Genomic DNA, 18668 nt, shown 5'->3' on the forward strand with positions numbered 1-18668 from the left:
GGTGTCAGCTGTTGATGTCCAAGTCCTTCACGATGTTTCTCCTTCTGTTCTTCTGGCGTCTCCACTGCAGCGCTGATGGCTGCTGGCTGTTTGTGTTCAACGCAGAGAGACTCTGATCGTGAATGAGCTGGAGACGTGTGTGTGTGTGTGTGTGTGTGTGTGTGTGTGTCTGTGTGTGTGTGTGTGTGTGTGTGTGTGTGTACACATGTATACAGCTCATTCACTCTATATATGTATATACTGTGTGTATATACATATATAGAGTGAATGAGCTGTAACATTGACAGCAGGTAATAAATAATATGGAACAAAACGTTTAAATAGGATTTAAATGTATAACTTCCGTATTTTTCTATGTCCTGATAATTCATATCCAAAAACCAAGACTCCATTTATTTTGTCCCTGCAGTTAAAAGTATTTGAGATGATTTATTTATACTTTCCAACATATTAAATTAACTCTTTCAACCTGTTGCTGTCTTTAGAAGCTGGTACTGATGTTTAAAGATGCTCAACTTAACTCAAACTGCTAAATAAATACATGAAGAATCATGAATCATGAGTCGATCGCATCATCAAATCAACTCTTTGTGTCTCTCAGGTGTGATTGTCCGTCCATGTTCGACGGGCCCGAGTGCCAGCAGACCAAGCGCAGCTTCGGCGGTCAGGGCTACGCCTGGTTCCCTCCCATCATGCCTTGCTTCCAGAGCCACGTCTCCCTGGAGTTCCTGGCTGAGTCGGCCAATGGGCTGCTGTTGTACAACGGGCCGCTCGGCCCCGCCCACTCCGGGGAGCAGGAGGACTTCATCGCCATAGGTGAGTTTACAGGCTTTGTGTTTTGATCATGCAGTTATTCTTAATTAAGAATGGTATTTAACTGTAATTTGTACAGGTGTCTCCGCCTCTCTGGACTAAGTACTTCAGGTTGTTACACTTGAGTTTGATGGCAAAATCATCTCCAAATAACTGCATTACATCATAATACATCAAAGAGCAAAGGTTTCTTATCTAGCGCCAAAACAGAGACCAAGTTCTACACAGAACACCTGCAGAAAATGGACTGCAATGCAGCTGCAACTTTTTCAACACAATAAATGAGCTGTAATTCGTAGATATCCCATGAAATCAATTCAAATTCAACAAACAAAAAACAGGCGTGTGCATGACGGAAATCCCGTATTTAAGTATTTCAACTTCCGTAGTTATTTTAACCCCAACCACCATCTCTTCCATCTATTTCACAATCTTTTTCTAAACCTAACGAAGTATTTCACGATCTTTTTCTAAACCAAACTAAGTATTTTACGATCTTTTTCTTAAACCTAACGAAGTATTTCACGATCTTTTTCTAAACCTAACGAAGTATTTTAAGATCTTTTTCTTAAACCTAACGAAGTATTTTACGATCTTTTTCTGAAAGTTATCGAAGTATTTCACCATCTTTTTATTAAACCTAACGAAGTATTTTTGTTGTCTAAACTTAACTAAGTTGTTTCCTGTAAAGACGGAGGTTTTATTTTGAAAATACTGTATTCATGTAAGAACCAGAGGAGTCGCCCCCTGATGGACATGAGAGAGAATGCAGGTTGTCGTCTTTGTTAAAAGTTAAAACATGATGTTAAACTTCTCTCACAGACTCTCTCAGTGCTGCTCGTCCTTCTCCAACACAAAGCGTGACTCAATGCTGTCGCTGTGAAGACAAAGAGCTCATAAAAACTCTAATGTCAGCTCCGGCGGTCCTTGCGTGCTGTTGACGGATTAGACCGCTGATGGCTTTTTGAGCAAAGTAAAATCATATTCTATAACTACATTTCGGCCTTGTAATCTACTTGCCAAGTTTGCTTATGTTTCGAGCATTTTTAGCCTCTCAAAATGACCTTCGTTGTTAACGGCGAAGACTGCATCGCCACGGCAACGGCGTTCGACGAAACATCAAAAGCTTCATGATCTGGCATTATGAACTTCTTGTATTTGTGTGGAACAAATTTGAGATTGATTTGATTTACCTACTAAGAGAAACAAGCCAAAGTATAAAGACTTTAACTTCCTGTTACCAGTAGGTGGCGCCATGACTATGATTCAAAATTGGCCTGCAGATGTCTTCAGGCCTGGAGTCTAATCAAGCATGTGAAATCTGGTAAAGATTTGATGATGTGGAGTCGAGATACATCAGTTTATTCGTTCATGGCGAAGGATTTAAATTCGCCGAGCCGCCACGTCGCCGCCCTTCAGTAACTTCTTACAATCTTCACAACGAAGCATTATCAAGGTCTTAAGGCTTGTTTGACAACATTTGAGAGGGATCTGATTAATCTGTGAGGAGCAGGATGTCAAAGTACGCAGCCTACAACTTCCGGTTGCCACTAGGTGGCGCTATCAGTTTGATTCTAAATTATCATATAGATGTGTTCCGGGTCAGGATGTTATGACATATGAGAGATTTGGAGCAGATTCGACAATGTACGGCCGAGTTACACCAACTTCCTGTTTCGTGGCGAATGGTGTTTCTTTGACGCCACGCCACGGCCACATAGTTCGATAACTTTTTGATCTTTGAGTAACTTTTCACTGCCAAGGTCTCAAGAGCAGACTAGCCGAATCTGAAGTCAATCGGGTCAAATCTCTGGGAGGAGTTCGTTAAAGTATGACGCCTTGAAACGGTCACAAAACGTCATAAAAGTAAAAATGGCCGACTTCCTGTTTGGTTCAGAGAAAACTTCCAAGAGGATTTTTTGTGCGTCTCATCACGTTCCACATACCTACCAAATGTCATACAGCTGGGAGAAACCTGATGTTGGGGCTACTCAATAGGGGGCGCTAGCGAGCCAATATTTCATACTGGACACCCCAATCAGACTGCAATTTTCGCAAATTCTGGCTTACGTGCCAAATTTAACAAAATTCCCAATATCCCAAGCACCTCCTTTTTGCCATGAAAGTGGAAAAATAAGAAGAAGAACAATAAACATTAGAAATACAATAGGTCCTCCGCTCCGACTACGTCGGTGCTCGGGCCCTAATTAAATAATTTAGTAATATAATTTAGTAAAATTGACGACATCACATCACTTTTGTTCTGAAAGGTTCAGGAATGACTATATATATATATATATATATATATATATATATATATATATATATATATATATTATATATATATATATATATTATATATATATATAGTATATATAATATATATATATATATTATAATAGTATATATAGTATATATATATATATATATATATATATATATATATATATATATATATATATATATATATATTAAAACCAGAGCAAAGGGCACAAACATAGTCGGATCTTTTACAGTAAAACTTTAGCCTCTGAAATACCTGGTGAAGTTGAAATATTGTGGTTTAGATATAAATAAGTACATAAGTGATGTTACTTAAGCACAGAAGGTACAAATACTTCGTTGACTTGTGGTTTCACACAGGACAGGAACGGCGGTCTTCTTGGTGAAAGTCTTTTGTTTTAGTTTTTATCACAAAGTCGTTATAAAGATACATTTATTGGGGAAAGTATAAAATGTGCAAGCTTGCATTAGAAGTATCAGCACAATGCTTTTTAAATCATAACATCAATAAATACGTAACATATCAAATCCCTTTATTGTACATTCGTTGAAGGACGCGTAGCATTAATGAAAAGTTTACATAAACAACAACACATGATGAATGATGAACAACAATAGTTCAGAAATAATAAGTTAGATGAGCTCAGAGAACACGGATAGAAAAGTAAGATCCTCCTCCTGCTCCCCTCCAGAGTTGAGGAACGGGGTTCCGGTTCTGAGCATAAACCACGGATCAGGAGCGCTGACCCTGCAGCTGCCGGCGAGATCCACCGTCACCGACCGGCGCTGGCATCGCCTCGACATCGCCAGCGACGGAAAGGTACGACATAATATCATAACTGTCTTTTAAAAAGGTTTCAGTCCAATATGCATGTAGTACCTGATGCAGTTTCATGTTTATCATTCATTTTTATCCTCTGAATTCCTTTGATCATTTATTTTACAAAATTGGCAAATAATATAATCTATAAATCATTTGATCAGGTGTCAACAAATGTTAGAAAAAAGGCTCTATGTCTATAAATACTAAACTATTCACATGTTTCAGCCTCCTCTCTCCTCTCCTCTCTTCTCTCCCCTCTCCTCTCTCTCCTCTCTCCTCTCCTCTCTGTGTTCACTTCCTGTAGTTCAGTCAGAGTGTCTCCTCCTTGTGGTCACATGACTGCTGGTCTCAGATGAATCAATCATGACTTCATAGTTTCACACTTTAATGTTTTTACACAATCTGGTTAAAGTGAACTCTTTACTAGAGGAGACATTTAGAATGACAACATGAAGAATAAAGTGTGTGTGTGTGTGTGTGTGTGTGTGTGTGTGTGTGTGTGTGTGTGTGTGTGTGTGTGTGTGTGTGTGTGTGTGTGTGTGTGTGTGTGTGTGTGTGTGTGTGTGTGTGTGTGTCCAGGCTGTCCAGCTGATCCTGGACCAGTGTGGGGGGGCGGCGGTGAATGAGCTGGAGGGTGTCGGGGGGGACGGCGAGGAGACGGACGAGTCCGGCTGTAGAGCTGCAGGAGAGACGCCAGGAAAGCAGAGGTGAGAACCTGCAGACCCTCGACTGCACGTTCACATCTCACATAGAAATAATCATCTCCTCCTCCTCCTCCTCTAACCATTCTCCTCCTTCATCTCTACTTACTCCCTCTTCTCCTACTCCTCCATCCTTCTTGTCACTCCTCTTCTTCTCTCATCTCCTCCTCTCATGTGTTCTGTTCCTCCTCCTCAGGTACCTGAATGTCTTCCAGCCTCTTCAGTTGGGAGGAGTGAAGGAAACTCCTCCTCATCGACGTCACCGCAGCTTCACCGGCTGCATCCGCAACCTGGTGGTGGACAGTCAGGTAACACAGTGTGTGTGTGAGTGTGTGTGTGTGTGTGTGAGTGTGTGTGAGTGTGTGTGTGAGTGTGAGTGTGTGTGAGTGTGAGTGTGAGTGTGTGTGTGAGTGTGTGTGAGTGTGTGAGTGTGAGTGTGTGTGAGTGTGTGTGAGTGTGAGTGTGTGTGTGTGTGAGTGTGTGTGAGTGTGAGTGTGTGTGAGTGTGTGTGTGAGTGTGTGTGTGTGTGAGTGTGTGTGAGTGTGTGAGTGTGTGAGTGTGAGTGTGTGTGAGTGTGTGTGTGTGTGCGTGTGCGTGTGTGTGAGTGTGTGTGTGTGTGTGTGAGTGTGAGTGTGTGTGAGTGTGAGTGTGTGTGAGTGTGAGTGTGTGTGAGTGTGTGTGTGTGTGAGTGTGTGAGTGTGTGTGAGTGTGTGTGAGTGTGTGAGTGTGAGTGTGTGTGAGTGTGTGTGTGTGTGTGTGTGCGTGTGTGTGTGTGTGAGTGTGTGTGTGTGTGTGTGTGTGTGTGTGTGAGAGTGTGTGAGTGTGTGTGAGAGTGTGTTTCCATCCCAGAGATCATTAGCATCTCCTCCGTGTGTGTTTCTTGTTAAATGTAATGTTAATGTTAGTAAGTCTGAATCTGTGTGTTTGTGTATGAATTTATTCACTCTTATTCCCCTCAGTGTGTGTGAGTGTGTGTGTGTGTGTGTGTGTGTGTGTGTGTGTGTGTGTGTGTGTGTGTGTGTGTGTGTGTGTGTGTGTGTGTGTGTGTGTGTTTGAGCCAAGGCCAACATATAATGTAAATGAAGAGCCTCCTCCTCCTGAAACTAAATGAGCTCAACAACCTCCCAAAAATATTCCCCAAGAAACACATCTGCCTCCTTCTACCCACAATCCTTTGCGTGCTGAGGGTTGTGTGCCGGACTGAAGACGGGATCGAGATGTTTTCTGCATTTCAGCGTCTTCAGCTATCAACAAATGTGGTTTTGGTTCTTTGCTTTGTTCAGATCAGTTTAGTGGTTCTGTTTATGATGATGATGATGATGATGGTTGAAGTCTTCCTCCCCCCCTCAGGTGTACGACCTGGCGTCTCCAGGTGAGAGTGTGGACAGCTCTCCTGGCTGCCGGCTGACAGACGGTGTGTGTGTGACGGCGGCCGGTCCGTCCTGCGGCGCTCGAGCCTCCTGCATCGCCGACTGGGGCTCCTTCAGCTGCCAGTGTCACCCGGGCTTCACCGGACACAAGTGTGACAGCGGTGAGTGTGTGTGTGTGTGAGTGTGTGTGAGTGTGAGTGTGTGTGTGTGTGTGTGTGTGTGTGTGTGTGTGTGTGTGTGTGTGTGTGTGTGTGTGTGTGTGTGTGAGTGCGTGTGTGTGTGTGTGTGTGTGTGTGAGTGTGTGTGTGTGTGTGTGAGTGTGTGTGTGTGTGTGTGTGAGTGCGTGTGTGTGTGTGAGTGCGAGTGTGAGTGTGAGTGTGTGTGTGTGTAGGTGTGTGTGTGTGTGTGTGTGTGTGTGTGTGTGTGTGTGTGTGTGTGAGTGTGCGTGTGCGAGTGCGTGTGCGAGTGTGTGTGCGTGTGTGAGTGTGAGTGTGTGTGTGTTACCCATTACCCTGATACCATTTTATACTTATTCTAAACAAACTAAAGTGGTCACAATTTCAAAGTAAAAGCAACCTTTCAGAATAAACATTGAATATATGCAATTCAAATGTTGTCCGTCTCTACCATTCATATGCAAATGTACAGTTGAACTCAAGGATGAAATTATTAGATTTTGATGGTCAAAGGTCACTGACCAGACAAAAAGTCTTCATTTGCTAATTATGACAATATCACACGAATGAACACAAGAAATGTGCGTGTGAAATGTTAACATTTAAACTACATGGATGTAATTTGTAACATGACGGGTTGATGGATGCATACAACCGTGAAGAGGTAATTCTAGTTCAATGGGAGGGGTTTGTGTGTATTAGGGGTATACAGGTCACGAAATTCTCGTTTCGGTGCAATACAATACAGTGGTGCCACGGTTAGGTTCGGTACATTTTCAATACAGCAAATAAGCAGAAAAGCCTCGCTGGTGAGACTCGAGGGGGCGTGTCTGAAGAACATGGCTCTTCATCTCCATTCAGTACTGAGGTAATGTGTCGTTAGTCAGGTAGCTTTGTGTCTGAAGAACATGGCTCTTCATCTCCACTCAGTAGTGAGGTAATGTGTCGTTAGTCAGGTAGCTTTGTGTAGTCCGTGACGTCCGGCCGTCTGTTGTTAGAGGAACAGCGGGAGCCTCGGACATTTGATTCTCTGTTTGGACTTTTGTTTTCTTGAACAAGCAGGAATTATGGTCTGGTGAAATGGGCTCGTGAATGAGTCGTGTCACGGGGCTCAATAACATTAAGCATGTTGGTACAGTCTGGTGTTCCAGTCCAGATTAGGGTCTCATATCCGCGGCTATAAATAAAGCAATCGCCGTGGCGATTGCTTTAGCCCTGTTTGAATCGGTAGGGAGCAGCTGCCTAAACACTGCGGGAAGATGTTGAAGTGGGTGTGCTGCTGTTGGTTTTACTGGTAAACTAGTTTAGCGGAGTGCGCCTCCCAGAACACACGTTCCTCACCAGAGTAGAATGTTGTTCCGTGGTGGGCGTGTCAGACGGCACGTTGTCTGTTATGTCGGGTGGGTTGCCATGTTGAGCGCAGTGGCTCCACAGAGAGAACATTATATTTCCCACAATTTAATCTTCTGCATTTTCCAAATACAATAGTATTGTTCGGTTCATAATGCGTACCAAACCATGAGCCTCGTACCAAACAGTTCATTGTGAATACGTGTATTGTTACACCCATAGTGTGTATATAAGTACATATATGTGAATATAAGTATGTATACGTATATATATATATATATATATATATATATATATATATATATATATACATACACACATATATATATATACACACATATATACATATATGTATATATATATATATATACACACATATATATATATATATATATATATATATACACACATATATATATATATATATATATATATATATATATATATATATATATGTGTGTGTGTGTGTATATATATATATATGTATATATATATATATATATATATATATATCCATATATATATATATATATATATATGTATATATATATATATATGGATATATATATATATATATATATATATATATATATATATATGTATATATATATATATATATATCCATATATATATATATATATATCCATATATATATATATATATATATACATATATATATATGGATGGATATATCTCCATATCTCCATATATATACATCCAGGATGGTCCTCTTAACTCAGGGTCTTGCCATGTTTGTGTGTGTGTGTGTTGGTAATGTCCCGCTAAACCAGCAGGGTCTTCATAAGTCAGCGTCATGTTAGGATCCGCCCGTCCCAACAGTCCTGTAGAATGTCAGGTCTTCAAATCTCCAGACTCTTTGACGAGATATTAATTCTGAACAGTGAGGTTTGTTCCCTTTATCATGAGGACCAGTTTAATACGTATTATCACTGTCTACGACTCAGGAAAAGGTGCGTCTCCATATACCAGGGTTTGAACTGGTATGGGGAAAAAGTCGTCATAAACCGCCGTGAGAGTGTGTGTGTGTGAGAGTGAGAGTGTGTGTGAGAGTGAGAGTGAGAGTGTGTGTATTATTATCATTAGATTCTTGTACTTCTGCCCTGAGTTTAATTGTTGGCTAAACTAACCTGCTCATTCATTTCAATGTACGTTAAGAATCGTGATTCAGAGTTTTTATATTAATATTATCTGGTGACGAAAAATTCATTAAAGACGAAAATATAAAGTTTATAAGAAGTGATTCTAGCAAAAGAGTCTGATGGAAAGTTATAGTCAGTGTTTATTTATGTCTTAACATGACTTCTTCCTCCACTTCCTCCTCCCCCTCCTCCTCCCCTTCCTCTTCCTCCTCCTCCCCCTCCTCCTCCTCCTGTCCTTCCTCCTCTCCTTCCTCTTCCTCCTCCTCCTCCTCTTCCTCCTGTCCTTCCTCCTCCCCTTCCTCTTCTTCCTCCTCCTCCTCCTCCTGTCCTTCCTCCTCTCCTTCCTCTTCCTCCTCCTCCTCCTCTTCCTCCTGTCCTTCCTCCTGTCCTTCCTCCTCTCCTTCCTCTTCTTCCTCCTCCTCCTCCTCCTGTCCTTCCTCCTCCCCTTCCTCTTCTTCCTCCTCCTCCTCCTGTCCTTCCTCCTGTCCTTCCTCCTCTCCTTCCTCTTCTTCCTCCTCCTCCTCCTGTCCTTCCTCCTGTCCTTCCTCCTCTCCTTCCTCTTCTTCCTCCTCCTCCTCCTCCTGTCCTTCCTCCTCCCCTTCCTCTTCTTCCTCCTCCTCCTCCTCCTGTCCTTCCTCCTCTCCTTCCTCTTCCTCCTCCTCCTCCTCTTCCTCCCTCAGCCGTCCCAGAGTTCTCCTTCGACTCGGGCAGCGTTGTGCGTCTCCAGCTCAGAGGAGGTGGCAGCTCTCGCCGTACTAACGTGCAGCTCTTCCTCCGAACCCGCGCCTCCTCCGGCTCCCTGTTCTCCGTGACGTCCCGGGACTCCAGCGAGTACATCGTCCTGGAGGTCAGTAGGCGGTAGACCTTTGACCTTTGACCTCACAGACGAGAGACGCACAGAAGACGTAAACAAAGGTTCTCCTCTCTCCTCAGATGGTGGACGGCCTCCTCTCCGTTCGAGCTGACCTGGGTGACGGTGCTCGCTCCCTGCGCCTCCTCGGTCAGCGGGTGGACATCGGGCAGTGGGTGCTGGTCGGCCTCGGTCGCCACGACAACCTGTTCACGCTGAGGCTGGAGCAGGGGGGGGGGCGGCGGGAGGTCCGGGGCCGACTGGGGATCCGGAGAGAGATCGTTGTTCAACAGGCCGGAGTAACGGTGGGAGACAAGGACGTCTTTCAGGGTGAGGATCTGGATTCTACTGTTATTCATGTCTTTACATGACTCCTCCTCCTCCTCCTCCTCCTCCTCCTCATATGAATCACATCTAACATATTTACAAGCTTTAAACCGGACCTTCCCCCCCCGTCTCTCTCAGGTTGTCTGCGGGACGTTCGTTTTAACTCTCAGGTCCTCCCTCTGGACGGGCGGAGTCAGGACTCGGTGACGGTGCTGGAGAGGCGGGGCGTCACCTCGGGTTGCCACAGCGACGCCTGCAGCAGCCAACCGTGTCGCAGCCCTCTGCGCTGCACCGACCTGTGGAGGAAACACCAGTGCAAGTAAGAGACGCACATTCCTCCCATAGACGTCTACGGGACGTGGACGTAGTCGTGGTAATGTCACCCGTCAGGTTGTGGACGTTTTGAAGCCCATTTGTCCGTCGCCATCTTGTTTTGTTTTTTGACAACCAGTGAACAGGAAGTGACCATATCTGGACTGAGGAGGAGTGACGTCTCTGGTGTCGACCTGTCAATCACTGTGTAGCCCCGCCCTAAAGCATCCCCTGCTTTATGGTCTGTTTGACTCTGAATGGACCATCATTAGTAAAGAAAGGAAGAAGGAAGGAAATAAATAGAGAAGGAAGGAAAGAACGGGAGGAGGAAAGAAAGAAAGAAAGGAATCAGCGTCGGCTTCACTTTTCAGTGTTATTCTGACGTTGTTGACTCCGTTTCCCAGGTGCCCCGGCGGTCAGGTGACGGTGACGGAGGACTCCGGTGAGCGGCGCTGCGAGCCGTCGCCCTGCGGAGCTGCTTCCTGCCGCAACGGCGGCGTCTGCCGGCCGCTGTCGCCCGACAGCTACCGGTGCCGCTGTCAGGACGGCTTCAAGGGTCAGCGCTGTGAGCTGGGCCTCAGGCGGCAGCGGCCGGGCGCCCTCAGCCCCAGCTCCATCCTCGCCATCAGCATGTGTCTGCTCGTCTTCTTCGGTAAGAGACTCGTCATGAAGAAGACGTATCTTTCATAAAACTCTTCATCTGTCTGCTCGTCTAAGAGCTGAATCTAAAAGTCCAGAGATTTGCTGTCCTTTTCATATGAAACACATAAAAGTATTTTCCTGAAGGTCAGAAACCATGAAGGATTATTAGTTTATCAGTTAAACAGTTAAACTCTGAATGTGATGTGAACTCGTCTCCTCTTGTTCTGAACTCGTGTCACAGTTTTTCCATCCTCATCGATCAGTGAAGTTACAGAGTTACGTAAAGTCTGGATGTCGTGATGAATTAAAGGGACAGTACTGAACCAGAGCCAGACTCCATTCACGACTCAGGAGCTTCAGTTTGTGTTGCGTCACACAATTAAACTGTCAACATTCAATCAAACTTTATTCGTATGGCACCTTTCATACAATTTGGTTATAAAAAAAATGTAAAATGAACAATTTGAGACAAATACACGTGAGACACTAAAATGATCAAATGTAACAAAACAGAAATAAAAACTATAAAATAAGATACTCCTTTAATGTGCAGGATGACAGCAGCAGAGTGGAAAGTGCAACAAGAGAATAAAAACAGAAGTACAATAAATAGCAACAATAAATAAGTAAATTGCAAAAGAAACAATAAAAACTAAAAATACAGATAATACACATTATTGATCATGCAATCATGATAACATTAGCAAAACAACATGAAATAAAATGAATAACATAATAATATCAGAACAATCCCTTTAAGACCACCAATGGTATTTTTCATTTCCCCACAAAGACTTCATTTCCCATCAGCCCTCTCTCCTCCTGCTCGTCCCTGAAGAGGACAAACGTATAAATGAGGGTTTTGGAAGCTTCTTGAAAAACATGTTTGCTCACCGAGTGAAAGATGTTAAAGATTCTCGTTCCACTAACGTGTTGTTCTCCTGTTTAGGGAAGGCAAGTTTATTAGTACAGCACATTTCAACAACAAGGTAATTCAAAGTGCTTCACATAAAACCATTAAAAGCATCAAAACATAAGGCAAAAGAAAAGGAGATTTAAAAACAATTAAGAACATTCATTGCATTCAAACATTTAAAAAAAAAACAGTGCAAGAAATAAAATGCAGTAGTGAAATGCAGAAATGCAGGAAATTGATTAATATATGAATTGAATGTGGTTCAATTAAAGGCAGCAGCAAACAGAAAAGTCTTCAATCTTGATTTAAATGAGCTGAGGGTCTCAGCAGACCTGCAGCTTTCTGGGACTTTGTTCCAGATATGTGGAGCAGAAACACTGAACGCTGCTTCTCCATGTTTAGTTCTGACTCTGGGAACAGGAAGTAGACCGGTCCCAGACGACCTGAGGGGTCGGGATGGTTCATAAGGTAGCAGCAGATCAGAGATGTATTTTGGCCCTAAACCATTCAGTGCTTTGTAAACCAACAGCAGGATTTTAAAGTCAATTCTTTGTTGGACAGGAAGCCAGTGCAAAGACCTCAGAACTGGAGTGATGTGATCCACCCTCCTGGTCTTAGTGAGGACTCGAGCTGCAGCGTTCTGAATCAGCTGCAGCTTTCTGACGGACTTTTTACAGAGACCTGTAAACACACCGTTACAGTAGTCCAGTCTGCTGAAGATAAATGCGTGGACAAGTTTTACACATCCTGTTGAGACATAAGTCCTCTAATCCTTGATATATTCTTCAGGTGATAGGAGGCTGATTTTGTAATTGTCTTGATATGGCTGTTCAGGTTGAGGTCTGAATCCATAACTACACCTAGATTTCTGGCTTGGTTTGTGGGTTTTAACATCAGTGACTGAAGCTGAGCGGTGATTTTCAATTGTTCGTCCTTGGTACCGAAAACAATTACTTCTGTTTTATCTTTGTTTAATTGAAGAGAATTCTGGCACATCCAGTTGTTGGTTTGTTCAATGCAGTTACCCAGCCCTTGTATGGGATTATAGTCCCCTGGTGACATAGTTATGTAGATTTGTGTGTCGTCTGCATAATTATGATAACACACTTTGTTGTTTTCCATAATCTGAGCTAGTGGAAGCATGTAGATGTTGAACAGAAGAGGCCCCAGTGTTGAACCTTGGGGAACACCACATGTCATTTTAGTCAGCTCTGATGTGTAATCAGCTACAGACACAAAGTATTCTCGGCCCTTCAAGTCGGATTCAAACCAGTTAAGTGCTGTGCCAGAGAGTCCCACCCAGATGTTTAGTCTTTCTAGGAGTATGGCATGGTCGACCATGTCGAATGCAGCACTGAGATCCAGTAACACTAAGACTGAACTTCTGCCATTGTCTATGTTTAAGTGGATGTCGTTGAAAACCTTAACAAGAGCAGTTTCACTGCTGTGGTGCTGTCGAAAGCCTGACTGGAAAACATCAAAGCAGTTATTTAAGGTGAAGAAGTTGGTCAGCTGTTGGAAAACCGCTTTTTCAATTATTTTACTTAAAAATGGGAGGTTTCATGGGAGGTTTATAATAATTACACTCAATAACTGACTTACATTGAGGCCAAATGACTCCACAGAGCAGCTTTAATGAGCTGCTGCCTCAAACGTACAGGAAGGAAGTGAAATGTGTCCCGGTGGTGCACATTTACACAAGTTAATACTGTCCTGTGTGTGTGTGTGTGTGTGTGTGTGTGTGTGTGTGTGTGTGTGTGTGTGTGTGTGCGCGCGTGTGCGTGCGTGCGTGCAGCGGTGCTGGTGGCGGTGACGGTGTGGAACCAGAAAGGCAGCCGTAACAAGTTCAGGAAGCGAGGAGTTTACCACATCCCAGCAGAACACGAGAGCTGGGAGGACATCCGAGAAAACATCCTCAACTACAACGAGGAGGGGGGGGGCGAGCAGGACCAGGTACACACACGTACACACACACACACACACACTGAGGACGACGTTGTGCTCTTTACGTAACAGCTTACTTTTATAAAGAAAAGGAAAGACCCTGCTCGCTTTATGAAACTCGAACATTTTGGTGACCGACGGAATCAGAATGTTTTTATGTACAAGAAGCAAAACGATAAACACAGGAAGAGAAAAGTAGAACTTGTGTACTTACGATCTTTTCTAAACCTAACTAAATATTTTACGATCTTTTCTTAAACCTAAGTATTTTACATTATTTTCTTAAACCTAACTAAATATGTTACGATCTTTTCTTAAACCTAAGTATTTTACGATCTTTTCTAAACCTAACTAAATATTTTACGATCTTTTCTTAAACCTAAGTAAGTATATTTTACATTATTTTCTTAAACCTAACTAAATATTTTACGATCTTTTCTTAAACCTAAGTATTTTACGATCTTTTCTAAACCTAAGTAAATATTTTACGATCTTTTCTAAACCTAAGTAAATATTTTACGATCTTTTCTTAAACCTAAGTAAGTATTTTACGTTCTTTTCTTGAACCTAACTAAATATTTTACGATCTTTTCTTAAACCTAAGTAAGTATTTTACGTTATTTTCTTAAACTTAACTAAGTATTTTACGATCTTTTCTAAACCTAACTAAATATTTTACGATCTTTTCTAAACCTAAACCTAACTAAGCAGATTTGAGCAGATTCTCAACTAGCTACCGAGGATCGAATACCACTAACTGCCAATAAAGCTGATACTGATTCTGAACTGTGTGTGTGTGTGTGTGTGTGTGTGTGTGTGTGTGTGTGTGTGTGTGTGTGTGTGTGCGAGTGCGAGTGCGAGTGCGAGTGCGTGTGCGTGTGCGTGTGCGTGTGCGTGTGTGTGTGTGTGTGTGTGTGTGTGTGTGTGTGTGTGTTCCTTCCTTCCCTTCCAGAACGGATACGACATCACGGAGCTGAAGCGTCCTCTGTGCTCCAGTCTGTCTCAGTCCTCGTCCTGCACCACCGCCCCACTCATCAAATCCTCCCCCGGCTCCCAGGAGGAGGTTCACCCGTCCGGCTCCTCCTGCAGCTCCGGCGCTCCCTACCTCAGCATCCCGCACCACCACCACCAACACCTCCAACACCACCTCCACGACCAGCACGGCGCCGCCAACGGCTACCCCAGCGCCAGCAACGGCTACCCCAGCACCGCCACCGACGCCGCTCACGCGTGCCGGGACACGGAGGCGAGCGACGCCACCACGTCGGTGTCGCGCTCCCGCGTGGACTTTAAAAGCTACGTGGCGCGAATCATCTGGGAGGCGGACAACGACGGCGAGGCGCTGCCACCGGACGCCTACCACGTGTGGTGCGTGGAGGGCTCGGGGTCGACGGCGGGAAGCCTCAGCTCGCTGGGGTCGGCCGCGTCACGCAGAAACATTCTCGCCGCCCCCGCCGTTGCCGAGGAAGAGCAGGAGGAGGACGAAGGAGGGTTTGTTTACGACAGGCTGTCGCGGTGGGGTCCAAAGTTCCAGGTGCTGAGCGAGATGTACGATCGGCCCCAGCTGGCCCTCACGTACAGGGACGCCGTGGCGTACGTACAGAGGAGCCACAGCCACGAACGCCTGCCTCACCACCACCACTAGGGGTCGCCACACAACCCAAACACGGCTAGCTCACGGCTAGCTCACAGCTAGCTAACACGGACTCAGGGCTGCGTTCACGTCTGTAACAAACCAAAATACATTATTAAAAAAAATTATTTTTCTATTGCAAATGTCTGTTGAATTGAATAATGATATTGATGCCCAATTAAAATGAACGGTGCTCTTTTGTTATGCACAATTTAAACTTGGAATTGAATTAATAAAAATCATTATTTTCATATTGTCATGGCCACATTTACAAACGAGGGCTCCTTGGAGCAAAGATGTGATTCAATTTTATTCAAATATTTTGTTTAAACACATACGTTACTCATGAAAATGCACCATTTTGACATCAACAAAACAGAAAGGAAAGACGGGAAATATTCTGCTTCTCCTCAACACGTAACTTCAAAATAAAACCTGAATTATATTCTGGATATGTTCACTTCTTATTGACCTCGCACAGTTTGAGGCTTTAGGAGAAGGTCGTTCCTGAACTCCAGATATTTTCTGTTCTTTTTGGTTCATTAAACCTCAGATTAAAGTTCATGTCGGGACTTAAAGCAAGCGAGAGGCACCAGAGAAGTAATGAAGGCGAAACAATACACAGAAAATAAGTAAATGTTTGGTGACGTTTGTTTCTTGTTCACAAGATATTTTTAAATAAATGGATTATAAATGCAAACATTTTAGAAATATTGAGAAAGAATTTGATTAATCTGAAAGAAAAGTTTTGTTCAGGTGCACTAATATGAAAAAGAGTCACAAAGGGACCAACTACTCAACCTGTGATCTCTCATGAGGAGCAGACAGGAAACTGAGTACAACAAACGTCTTCAAGTTTAGTTTGAGTTCAGACACAAACAAACTGGTTCAAAGTAAAGAGTTTCTCATTTCTGGTGTATTTGTTTACCCAGAATGCATTTCACACATTTTGGATTTGAACCAGTTTGCTGCAGAGAGACTGTCTTTTCTAAAGATATTTATTGTCACATAGGACAAAGAAAGAAACAGATCCAGAAGTATTTATGATTGAAAAATTACTAATAAACTAAATATTTTTGCAACATAATGACAAATCCTTCCAGCTCTTATTTTTTGTTTGTTAAAAATCCACTCCACAAAGACACAGATCGTCTCCCTGTTGGTGTTTTGACAAGTTGTCAAATCGCCAAAAAACCTCCAAACATCGATCATCCCGTCCGCTGTCGGTGAATCCGACGTGAACGCAGCCGCTCCGTTTCCTCCGTGACGCGTTCAAGGGCTGCAGGTTGATCCTGTGATCCGGATGTTTCTTCATGTAAGAAGAAACAAAAGAAGTTCAGAGTTCAGTGGCTTCATGTACCAGCTTCACACAGGAACACGTCGTCTATTTCATTTGTCGGCAGTTTTTGTGGGTCGCTGACTTTTGTTCCTGAATAGGTGGACTTTCAGAGTAAAAGTTGACTGTTTTTGGAGGAATATTACCACCGAACTGTCTGAAATGTGGGTACTTTGACAAATAAAATTCTCCCAAGGACGAACTTCTCTTCAGAAACACAGATGAACCTCCAACGAACACAATAACCAGCTTTTACGTTCCTCTGTTCTACCTTCCTGTTGCACTAGTGGACTGTTTTCCGATTAAAAAAAATACGTTTGAGAAATAAAAGCTGCTTGTGAGCTCACCTGGTGAAACACCTGTTGGTGTGTCCGACATGTAGAATAAGATGGCATGGACTTCAGGTGAGAGAATATTTTTATACTGCCTTGTAGAAACCTTGTGCATCGTGTTAGCGTGCTGGGTGGCGTGTTTTAGTTTTTGTTATTCGGACGTTAAAGTTGAGACGAGTTAATTGAGCCAGAACAGACCAGAGAGAATTTCAATTCTACATATTGTGGTTCAAACTTGCACAGCGACTTCCCTCCATTCAGGTCAGTCAGTCGTACAGTTTTCTCTTCTGGTACCTGGATTTCAAAATAAAAGCCCTGAAAAGAATTGTACTCAAAGCTATGCATCCAAATGGAATAACACAGGTGTCTTTTTCTAAACTCATGAAGCTTTTGACGTGTGACACATCGGGTGTTTGTTTAAATCCAGAAAGCAGTTCAGTGTGTGTGTGTTTGACAGAGTGAGTAAAGTGTCATTCAGCGCTGTTGATCTGTGTGATACGATGTACATATGGACGTTTTACAGCATCCGAACATGGAATATTCCTTTTGTATATGACTTTTAATAAAAACTGCTTTTCCCCCAAACCTTTGCGTCGTTGCTCTTTTGCTCAGTTTAGGTTTCAGATTTAAAGGAAGAGAAGAAGAAATGTGAAAAGACTTGAATTAAGGAAATACAATATTTTATCTTTACACTAGATATGAGATCACTTTGAAAACATGTCAAAAACACAGTAGAGGAAGTATTCCGATCATTTAATGCAGTACAAGTACAAACACCACACGGTGAAAATACTCTGCTAGTAAAGTCCTGCATTGAGAATATTGCTTCAATATAATCAGTAAAAGTAGTTAAAGCTCATTTTTGATTATTTTCATGATGGAATAATCTGCTGATTATTCTCCATTAATCCATTCATTGTTTGGTTTGAGAAAATAGTGAAAATAGAGATAAATGGTTTCACAATTAGTTTAATCTTTATCATTTAATGAACTGATTGTTTTATGAAAAAATCTCTTAAAAAATGTGTGAAGCAGAGTATAAAGAAAACGGAGTACTTGACCTCAAATGTGTAGTTTACAAAAAGTACCCCAAAAAAACCCATGTTTGAGCTTTATACTGATGCAGTTTTCCCACAATGCATTTCGCAACAAAAACAACTAAATACTAGTAAAACCGCTTTGTTTTTTAAAAGTAAAGTAGGTCAAATATTTTCTAATTCTGATGATGTTTTTCATCATTTCCTGTTTGCGTAAAACAACAAAACCACGTCACCAGCATTTAGCAGCTCTTCTGGAGCTTTCGATCGTGATCTTGATCTTCCTCAGCAGCTAGTTGTGCCCAGTTAACAAAACAAAGCATCAGTAATGGTACGTGTTGGAGCTATTTACTTGATATTGTAGTTTGTTATGTCATTTATAAGTAGTATTGTTTAATTATTGTAGATGTTTCATATGTTAAGATTATTTTTCTCTTTAATAGTAATTTGTTTGTTTCTATTATTTTTTGGGTAATTACTGTGGGCACCTGTTGCTGTTTAAACGAGTAGAAAGGTAGGACCAGCATGCACCGGGGTGGGCGTATAGTTTTTACCAGCTGCACATGACAGGAGAGACAGCACGACAGGAGTTTTGTTAATTAATTTGTTTGCTTGTTTTATTTGCTTTATTTAATAAATACACAAAAATGGAATCCTGCTTGG

General features: G+C 42.6%; 1 protein-coding gene across 1 annotated transcript in view; it reads left to right on the top strand.

Moving 5' to 3' along the window:
* Nucleotides 1–16655, top strand: part of LOC306782638 (neural-cadherin) — a gene marked incomplete at its 5' end in the record, with an annotated part of 78993 nt that extends 62338 nt beyond the window's left edge. Inside the window, 11 exons of the mRNA XM_079276081.1 lie at nucleotides 602–816; nucleotides 3789–3916; nucleotides 4499–4626; nucleotides 4817–4928; nucleotides 5971–6151; nucleotides 9357–9523; nucleotides 9610–9856; nucleotides 9992–10172; nucleotides 10570–10817; nucleotides 13519–13676; nucleotides 14620–16655. Of these exons, the coding sequence (XP_079132207.1) occupies nucleotides 602–816; nucleotides 3789–3916; nucleotides 4499–4626; nucleotides 4817–4928; nucleotides 5971–6151; nucleotides 9357–9523; nucleotides 9610–9856; nucleotides 9992–10172; nucleotides 10570–10817; nucleotides 13519–13676; nucleotides 14620–15312 (2458 nt within the window). The 3' untranslated portion in view covers nucleotides 15313–16655. The remainder of the gene's footprint in view (nucleotides 1–601; nucleotides 817–3788; nucleotides 3917–4498; nucleotides 4627–4816; nucleotides 4929–5970; nucleotides 6152–9356; nucleotides 9524–9609; nucleotides 9857–9991; nucleotides 10173–10569; nucleotides 10818–13518; nucleotides 13677–14619) is intronic.
* Nucleotides 16656–18668: the final 2013 nt, after the last annotated feature.

Source organism: Melanostigma gelatinosum (assembly GCF_949748355.1).
Source record: "Melanostigma gelatinosum genome assembly, chromosome: 9".
Classification (NCBI taxonomy): Eukaryota; Metazoa; Chordata; class Actinopteri; order Perciformes; family Zoarcidae; genus Melanostigma; species Melanostigma gelatinosum.